This window comes from Dioscorea cayenensis, chromosome 6 (genome assembly GCF_009730915.1).
Source record: "Dioscorea cayenensis subsp. rotundata cultivar TDr96_F1 chromosome 6, TDr96_F1_v2_PseudoChromosome.rev07_lg8_w22 25.fasta, whole genome shotgun sequence".
NCBI lineage: Eukaryota > Viridiplantae > Streptophyta > Magnoliopsida > Dioscoreales > Dioscoreaceae > Dioscorea > Dioscorea cayenensis.
Genome location: NC_052476.1, coordinates 2,629,251 through 2,639,731, shown reverse-complemented (window position 1 = coordinate 2,639,731; position 10,481 = coordinate 2,629,251). Strand labels below are relative to the sequence as shown.

Below are 10,481 nucleotides of genomic sequence, written 5' to 3'. Positions count from 1 at the left end.
AGCAAGACATTCTGACAATTATAAATGATCAAGTCAATTGTGCAAAAGACCTGATGTTTCAATGTATTTCATTCTGATACATTGATCATCACGTGACTACATAATCTGCAGTAGTTCTCAAAGACGAAAAAAAAAATCATCAACATAGCAAGACATCAAACTTTTAAACATAGGTCGAAAGACCGGTAAGATACACCTTAAAAGGCTCAAACACAGGGGAACGATAGTAATGAAGGATACTCACACATTAATCGCTAAAAATAACTGTCAAGTCATATTTACATGCATTCTACAAAGATAGGTTGGTTACTAAGTTAAACCAATGCCATAAGCATACGAAAAATCAAAGGGGAGCAAAACCTGGTTCAGGATAAAGAAAAGAAAACGCAGACCCTTTGTCGACGGTAAATGAGTTATCCTTCATGTCAATTCTTCCAGGGTCAATTTCTCAGTTGAAATGTTATTGGCAGTGCAGTCAGATGCTATACACGGAGTTCAAAAGGCTGTACAGAGGTTAGCCTTCACATTAGAAGAACACTGCTGTTGAATAGGACTGGCAGGACCACAGAGCCGGCTTCTCTTTGGCTCCGAAATCCTAACTCGTGATATTGCTGCTGCAAGAGCATCCACGAAACCACAGTCTTCCTGCTCCTCTGACTTCTGACTCGAACTTGCTGAAGATGCAGAGAGATTGCTTGACATGTTAAACCCAAAGTTAATTCTTTTTTCTACAACGCTGCTCTGGACTCTCGACCGATTAGATGCTAATGCCTTGGATGGACACTCCGTGTAGAACAAAATCCACGGATGTACTGTAATTTGACAAAATTCAGAATCAGAAAACAACACTTAAGCAAGAAAGAAAATAAGCAGTGAACATAAAGAATACCTAGAATTTCATCAGCAGTCAGTCTTAGGGAAACATCCCGCGTCAGCATCTTGCTAACCAGATCACGAGCAAGTTCTGAAATTTGCTCCCACACACCGCCATGAAAGTTAAGGTTCACATTCTTAATTGCATCAAAAACAGCTTCCAATGAATCTCCTTGAAATGGAAGGATGCCAACCAAGAGTGCATGAAGGAGAACACCGGCACCCCAGATGTCAACTTTCTCTGAGTAATTCCCAGATAGAACTTCAGGGGCCACATAGGCCGGGCTCCCAGCAATACCAGACAGTTTCTGACCTGTACCAAAGTAATAGTTTAGTAGCTAATCAAACATGGACAAATATGCTAAGAGGTCAATAATTAAAGCAAACATTAAGAAAAAGAATTTCCATACAAAAGCGTATAGATTTTAATTAACTATAAATATGAGCTTTGCTTGTGGATGACATATCATGAACCATTAATAAAACATAGTCGAATGAATTACTGTTTGTAGGGAAAAAACTTACTGACATCTAAACATCTACAGACAAACAAAATGCATCGAGTGGAGTCAACCAAGCTTTGGTCTCACACCAACAGAAAATAACAAAAACATCTTCAACATCCAAGCCAAGCATAACTATGAATTTCAAAACAACTGAGAGAAATAAGTAATTAAGATCCAAGCAGTCAGTAATTCAGCCTTATATCTATTCACACGATTTCCCAGACAAAGACAACAATCAGATAGTTTTAAACCTTCTCAATGGAAAATTAACAGACAAGACAAGACCAACTTTGTACAGTTGTGAGTGAAGTCCTGCATTGTGCTACCTCTACAACATGTATTAAAACATATTCAAGTAGTGAAACATCATTATAAGAATCTCACTCCTCCTTAACAAACAAAGCTCACTAATTTATTCAAGGAAAAAGTTAGATGCTGCCACATGATGCAACACTTTGGGGACAACATGCAAAGAGCAACAAGGTCATGCTACCTAGGGGTTAATAAACGAAGAAGTTGAATCATATTCAGAAGCACTAGGCTATAGGAAAATTGCCCTGTAGAATCTAATCTCAGCATACAATTTTCTTTTCTATTTTCATTTTTTGATAATATGAATCTGTATACCTGGCCTTGTAATGCTAATCAACATATATTTTATTCTACTTTAATCTTGAGCTAAACAAACTTATAGGCAAACCACTTCACTCATTGATGTCAATTGGAAACGTCCTTACCTTATCACTTTTCTGCAACAGAAAATTAGAGGAAACAAATCTTCGAAGAGGTTTTAGGTAACAGTTAAGAAAAACTAGGTTGAGTGAATTTTGTCATTTGGGTGTTCAAATGTATTTTGGAGGAAAATTTCTATCTGAAATTGGTCAAAACTTTGACTTAATTAATACTAATTAAAATAAATTTTCCAAGTTGAAATTACACTATCTAATTAATGATGAATGTTTAATATTAATGATTTACAATATTAATTAAAATTAATTAAATTTTATTAAAAAAAAGGTTGGTGGAATTATCCCTAACGTCATCTTTGTATTTATTGCTACCAAAATTACTAAAAGTGCCAATGATCAGTTTTTGAAAATCAGGGATATGTCTAAAGCTAAGAAAACCAGCAGCACAACAATCTGTAACCGTAGCAGCTAGTAGCATTGTCTAGTATGCAATGGGGAACTTTTGGCAGATGCTAATAGGCTGATATGGAAGAAATCATTTGATGTGTAACTAATAATTATCCCAATACAAACAAATCAATGCATAAATATGCTAGAATTATTCCTATATTGTCCATTCAAGTTAGTATAGTTGAAAAGTTGATAACTCATGGTATCTAGAGCATCTAAAAGACAATTTTCTCCATATATATATATATAATAATCAATAATTCTGTGTTAGGACATAGACATTCCAAGACTTCTAGATAGACATTTGTCAATATTAAAGAGATGGAATTATGTTGCCGTCAACATTCCCAATATATATGATCAACAAGCATGAGTATTCCCTATCAAGATTGCCTTCTCTACACACAAGCCCTGTCCAAAAAAAATAAAAATGAATAATGACAAAGGCAGACAATATAATTGCTTTGACATACTAACTCACTCATTCCTTGTGATCAAAATACACACAAGCTCAGAAGCAAGACAGAGATAGCTTGCTTCACCAACTGACAAACGACCAAAGGAAAAATAAATCAACCACTTAACTTCACACTTTCAAAGTGCTGTTAAACCAATGGAAACTAATACTATCACGAAAATCAAACTGCAAAAACAAGGCATAAAACTTGAATTCAAATATATTAGCAAAAGTAATTACCATACTATAAGATCTCATGCCAATTAAGTATAAGGAATTCTTACCACTTGAAACCCGGACTGACAATCCAAAGTCGGCGAGCTTCATCTTCCCAGAAGAAGTCATTAGCACATTTTCCGGCTTGATATCCCGATGAACAACCCCCATCTCATGGCAATACCTTATGACCAAAACCAGCTCCTTTATCAGGTTCGCTGCCCGCTGCTCCGAATACCTCCCTTCCTTCACCATCTGATCCAGCAACCTTCCCCCACTACACAACTCCATCACAAGATGAAAGCTTTCCTTGTCCTCATAAACCCCTTTCAATGTCACAATCCCAGGGTGCCCCGATAGATGCTGCATTATCTCCACTTCACGATGAACTGTCTCCTCTCCGTTCTTGGGCAGCGATTTGCACGCAAACTCCTCGCCACCAGCACGGCTGCGGCACAATCGCACAGACCCAAACCTCCCCTGCCCGATCTCGAGCCCGAGGACATACTCAAGCTCCAACTTCTTTTTCCTCCCGATCCTCGCGGCGGGCTCGATGCAGCCGAGTTTACGCTTGAGTCCACGTCCAGGAGTGTCGGCAGAACCCCGGCCCGCCGGAGGCGCCGTCATCACAACAGCGGCAGTCGAATCACCACCACCAGATCCAAGCTTCTCGAGATCCGACCGCGGATTAGCGCCGCGGCACTTCTTCTTGATCCGCCGTGGTTGATCGAACCCATCGGAGACATGTGATTCGAAAGGCGAAGTCGATTTGCCTCCTTTCCGCTTCCTTGGCAGAGATTCCATCTCCGATGTATCTCGATTACGCTTTCTCAAAGATCTGAGACTTGTTTCGCTTCTTCCTGGTCATTGATGAAGGAGATCGAGATCAAGATCAAGGTTTGAGAGATCAACAGAGCAGAGATCGAAGAGGACAACGAGAACCCTAAACCAAAAACCCTAGAATCTCGCCGGAGACGATGAGATTTGGGCTGAGAGAGAGAGAGAGAGAGAGAGAGCGATGAAGTCCCGGAACACACGAGAGTTCGCCGGGAAACCGCGCAGCGTTTTAAGGGAGCGATGTGGGACCCGCGCAGTGGAGTGCGTGTGATGTCTTTGATGACTTGTTTAAGTAAACGTGTGCCAGTTGGACTTTTCCCTTTTTTGCACTTAAGTCCTCCCTCTGCTTTTCTAGTGGTTATTTCAATTCATGATTAATTCAAAATAAATAAGGAAAATGAAGAATTATTTTAAAGGATAATTCACTTGTCATCAATACTCAATAGATTATTATTTACAGGAAACATTCATTGGAAAATCTTGTATTTTGTCTTTTTTTTTTGTTGCTGTTTATTTTATAATTTTTTTTAATGAATTTGTCGTATTCAAATTTTTTAAGATTTAAGATTGAGTGTTTTTTTTATTTATTTCATAGAATTTATTATATATTGTTTTTTTTAATTTGTCTCACTCGTTTTTTATGGTGCTTTTGAGATCAATGTACAAAATATATTTTTAAATAGAGAACCCATCATCTAAGGACGTCCCTAGATTTCAAATCTAGGGATGTCCATAATGCTACGTCGGATGAAAAATCGACTGGATCTTGATCATTATGAACAGTAGAAACCCAGCGTCTACGGTGTTGTCTGATGATCGTGAACGAGTGAAAAAGTGTACAGTGTTTATATAATCAATCAACCATCGGATGATGATCCAACGGCTTAGATTTAAAAACATCCCTAGATTTGAAATCTAGGGGCGTCCCTAGATGATGTTTTCCCTTTTAAATATATATATATATATATACTTATTATCCCTAGGATCAATAAACAACTAAATCAAAATAAAATCTTTTAAAAAAAATGTATAGCATCTCGACCCAAATAATATACTATAAAAAATAAAAACCAGTCTATAAAGATATTATTGGAATTTTTTAAAGTTTTTTTCCTATATACCCCTAAAAATCAAGCTCTCTCAAGAAAACTATGTAGGAAGTTTGGATGAAGGTTCTAAGAAGGAAAGTGAAATAAAAGGAGGGTTAAGGTAAATCTTTTCCTAGATAATTTTTAATTTAATGAAAATAAAAGAAAGATTAACTCTAATACTTTGAAACCCTGAAACCTCATTTTTCCCCCAATTTCAAGTGCCGGGAGGAAAGAGCCTAAAAAAAATTATAGTTTTTAAAAAACCTATAATATCTTTAATCTTTCAATTAATTATAAGACATTAATTTATAATAAGAATATAACTGATAAATCACATCATTGCATAATAAAGTTCATCAAATAATTCTTTTTTTTCTTTTTCTCTTACTAAAATTTGATTATCTAAACAAAAATTTAACCTTTTTTTTTCTTTTTCTTTATTTTTCCTTCTTTTTACCTCCCTTACTATGAAAAACAAATATTATGTTAATTGCATAATTAACAAGTGAAAAACAAGCAAACATACCTTTAGCCATGTCAGAGATAAAATTTGTATAAGCATTTTAATCTTCAACTATTCACAAAAACCGAAGACTTCTTCTATTATAAAGTTAATTTTATATAGTTTGGAAAGCAGATAATTATTTAAAGTATGAATTAGAATCAAACTAGGATTGTAATAAAAGTTATGGATCATAATATTCAATTTGAATCTAAATTGAAATTGTTAAGTCTAATGGCGTGGGTTGGCACTATTTGACAAGCCAAATTATGGCATGGAAAGGTGATGTGGCATGTGGTGACTCATCAAAGGAAGAGATGACAAGGATGATGATGTGGCGAAATATTAATGAAACTCCAAGGGATATGAAGGTCAAGGTAGAGATTTTATTTAGAAGATTTTCCTCTCATTAAAGTCATAATAAACTATTTTTGGAAAGTGCATCAAGTCTATAGGATTTCTTCAAAAAAAGGTAAATTTTATTTTAGAATGATTATCTATTTTAGTAAGATCCAGATAATTCATACATTTGCTTTTAACATTTGCTTTTAAGAAAGATATATTTGGAGAGAGAGGAATATTCTATCATTGGCAAAAATTCAAGATCATGAAGATTGCATAAGGTTTAGGAAGCCGCGGGGAATTCTAAAATAGGTAACTTTATTAGACGTCGATGGTGCGTCTATATAAGAGATATGAGCCAATAAGTGAGAGACTCTGAGAGTTGAATGTGTGGTCGTTGGATAATCTTGAGAAGATATTCTTTGTATTGAGAGAGTGAGAGTGTTGTACTCCTTGTTCTTATACCTCTTTTAGTGGATCTTTTAGTGGATTGTTTTTCCGGGCCTGGCCCCCCAGATGTAGACAAGGTTGTGCCGAACTGGGTTTTTATACAAATTTGCTTGTCTCCTTTCTCTTGATGCTTGACTGTGTGTGTTCAAACCTTGAGTGAGTTTTTGAGTGACATTAGCACATCACACCCCCACCGGAACCATCAGAAATTAATACATCATGAAATTAATCTAGACAAGATTCAAATTGACACCAATAATCCATGTTATTGTTGGATATATGTTAGTTGTAGATAAAAATAAATAAAGATAAAACATGATTAGAAATTTAGATATTTACGTAAGTAGTTGAAATATTAAATTGTTTATCTTGTCATTTATTTTGAATTCTGATTTAAAAATAAAATTCTTATTTTTTAATTAGTTATTTCCAATGTTTTCAGACCAGGACTGGACCGGCAGGTCGGATTGGGTTGACCCAGACCCGACTTTAAAATCGGTTTGGTCTAATATATAAAATCAGATTTTAATAAAACCAGGATTGAACCGGCAACCCGGCCGATCGGATCAGTGACTCGGTGACTCAGCCGGGTCATTAGCTCCATCACAGAGTTTTTTTTTTAATTCTTATTTTATTTTATAATATACTAATGTTTGGGGTTATAATATAAAATTCTAAAACTAAAAAAGGAAGAGACTAATGGAATATTTTTATGTTTCTTTTTTATGGATTTCTTAGTTGTTTATTTCCTCGTTGAATATTTTTATATTTTTCAATTAATTTTGTACTAGTTTATTTTAATGTTATGGGGTATATTTCACATTTTTAATGTGGTGTACTTCAATATTTATTTATGTAAATATTTGTTTAAAATTTTAAAAATCATTTTTTTTATTTTTTATTCTTTAATATTTGATTTTTAAATTATATAAAACAAAAATTTAGATTATTTTTAATAAAAATTGTTGGCCCTAGTTCAACCACGATTCAACCTGATTAAATCCTTTGATCCCTCCCTAAACTCTTAACTTTTTCCAGGTCGTTGTCCAGTCCGAGCCCAAGAAACGTAGTTATTTCAACTTCAAGGGAGTCAAAGATGCAACAATTAACTAAAGGGAGACAGAGATATAACGATTGACTAAATAGATGTTTCTTTGAAATTCTTTCCTTTATAAAAATATCTTCTATGTTTCTCATAAATCCATCTTGTCTTGTTGTATCCCAAGGCCATTTTCATTATTCATATAACAGAAATATTGCTTGATAATATCATTCACAAAGGTCTTTTTAAATTCTCACTCATTACTGATTTTTAAAATTATTTTCCAACAATTATACTTTCAGTCTATTTATAATTTTTTTATGTTCGGATGACTTCCTTTCCAATAAAAAAAAATCAATTGCAAGTATTTGCAACAAAATCTATGAGAAAAAAAAAATTGCTAACTAGTTTTTATTAAGCAGACATTCATACCATGAGAGCCAATAAAAACCGATAATTAAACATTATAATTTAATTAAATTAATATTAAATTTGTCATAATATCATTGGTTAAAAGTTCATATCATTTTTTATTTTAATAGGAGAGTGGGTATTTTATTTATTTTATTTTTAAAATAGTTTATTCATATTTAACAATGATTCCACGCCACACATACATAACAAAATACTGAATGTTTAAATGTTTAAATAAATGTCTTAAAATTTTATTTTGTTTAAATATTTGTCACAAAAATACACTCATTAAAAAAATATAGGTTAATACCATTCAAATGCCCAATTTCATTATATTTATTTATATATATTAAAAAATTAAGTAAAAAAACTAATAAAAAATTTTATAGCCCTACGACATTGCCTATACTATAAAAGATATTGATATGGGATATTAAAAAGTCTCTTACTGAAAACAATGATGATAATAAATAATAATAGGTTTTGATTGTGGGACTGGGATTGTAAATCCTGAGTTTAAATCCTACTAGACACAATAATGAGAAATATAAATAATAATGGGTCTTGATTGTTGGGCTTGCAATCCGAACCTTTTATTATTGAATGAGAGAATTTTCGGCCCTATGTGTATATTGTGACAATTGTCACGGTCATTGTATTTACCATAATAATAATAATAATAATAATAATAATAAAATTTAATTGACTCACAATCCAAGGAGCAAAACATAAAAAGCACGCTGGAAGTGATATGTGCGCATCCCCTTCTCATGGAACTGCATTTAGACAAACAGTATTATCATACTCCAAATAATATACAAACCATTATTTTACTTTTTTTCCACCAAATAAATTTTTTTTAATAATTGTAATTAATTTGAAAATCTAATAGAATATCTAATGTAAATAAATAAATAAATAAAATTAAGTATTTTTCATTACTAACAAACAAATAAAGACTTAAAGATAACAGAAAAAATTCTAAAAAAAATCTTCCACAAATTCTATTGAATCATATTATACAATTGCTTTAATAATAACTAAGCATTTTTTCGGTTTCGCATCGGAGTTTTTAAAATTTTATGAGAAGTTTTGAGACAATATCATATATAAAATAATATTATTAAACAACTCTTACTATAGAAACTATTTTATATCTTGGATTTCAAAGGTCTTATGGACATTTATTACATAAATAATTAGATGTAATTATTGTTTTTCAATTACTAATATTATAAGTAATATAAATAAAAACTTAAATATTATTAAAAAATTAAAATTGTTTCTTGAAATGCTCTCGGTGTAAATTATACATCTACTTTAATAGTATGTATAGACTAGGCATTTTCCTCGCCTTCGCATCGGAGTTTTTAAAATTTTGTGAGAGATTTTGAGGCAATATCATATATAAAATAATATAATTAAACAACTCATGCTATAGAAACTATATTTTATATTTTAGATTTTAAAGGCCTTAGGAACATTTATTATATAAATAATTATGTGTAATTAATGTTTTTCAATTATTAATATTATAAGTAATATAAATAAAAACTTAAATGTTATAAAAAAATTAAAATTGTTATTTGAAACGCTCTGGGAGTAGATTATACATCTACTTTACTTATAGTACTAGGCAAATTCCCTTGCTTCGCTTCGGAGTATTTTTTTTTTTTTTTCTTTACAATTTTGATAGTTGTAAGATAATATTACATATAGACATAATTTAAAATAAAATAGTTTAATTAATGAAATTATAAAATCATGCATAGAGTTTTTATAAGAGAATAAATAAAACAAATGCAAATGAAATAATACTCAGCAGAAGAACTATTCAAAAAATAAAAATAAAAAATAGAATAGAAATGAAAAGGTGAAGAAAATTTAATTACTCAATAATAGATATCACAACCTCTTCTATAGCTCATTAAAAAAATTAAATCAATGATCATATTTTAGAAATACATCTAGTTTCTAAAGTTTCAATATCTTTCATCATTTAATTATATTCTATATTTTGATATATTTAATTTTTTTCTAATTTACTTAGATATAATCCAAGATAAATGGCGGGTTTCAATTTTGACTTGCAAATGACTAACAAAAATTATAAATCGATAACTCCTTATATCACAAAACAAATATTTTTCAATCACTATAATTGGTTTTGAAAGGTCTTATGGAGTATTAAATGCAAAATTAATGAAAGCAATTAAACTTTTATATTACTAATTTCATAATTAATTCAAACAAATATTCAAGTTAAGTGCAATAATATTTAAAAAAACCATAATTATTCCTTGAAATGCTCTCACAATTTAAAATATATGGATAGAGAAAATTATTTTTTACCCCCTAACAGTTTCAAAACTTCCCAGACAGCCCCTCTGACTTCTGAATTTGCCATACAACCCTTCCTTTTTGTTTCACTTCAATTTTCCCTGTAGCTCATTATGTTGAGCTCATTTAATTAAATTCCATCTTTACCCTTGGCAATAGTGGAAAAAAACACATCATCCTTTTGAAAATTGTATTTTTCACCATCAAATCACCCAGTTTTTTTCCTTCTTTTTAAACATTTTTTTTTTGGAAGACCTTGAGCCTTACCGTGC

At 31.8% G+C, this 10,481-nt stretch overlaps 1 protein-coding gene across 1 annotated transcript; it reads right to left on the bottom strand.

The window, feature by feature from the left end:
- Positions 1-222: 222 nt before the first annotated feature.
- LOC120263732 (serine/threonine-protein kinase PEPKR2) lies at positions 223-4,239 on the bottom strand. The gene is made up of 3 exons (XM_039271709.1): positions 3,260-4,239; positions 890-1,186; positions 223-812 (listed from the first exon to the last, which is right to left on the bottom strand). The coding sequence occupies exons 1-3, from the start codon at positions 3,993-3,995 to the stop codon at positions 496-498; spliced, it is 1,350 nt and encodes a 449-aa protein (XP_039127643.1). The 5' UTR covers positions 3,996-4,239; the 3' UTR covers positions 223-495.
- Positions 4,240-10,481: the final 6,242 nt, after the last annotated feature.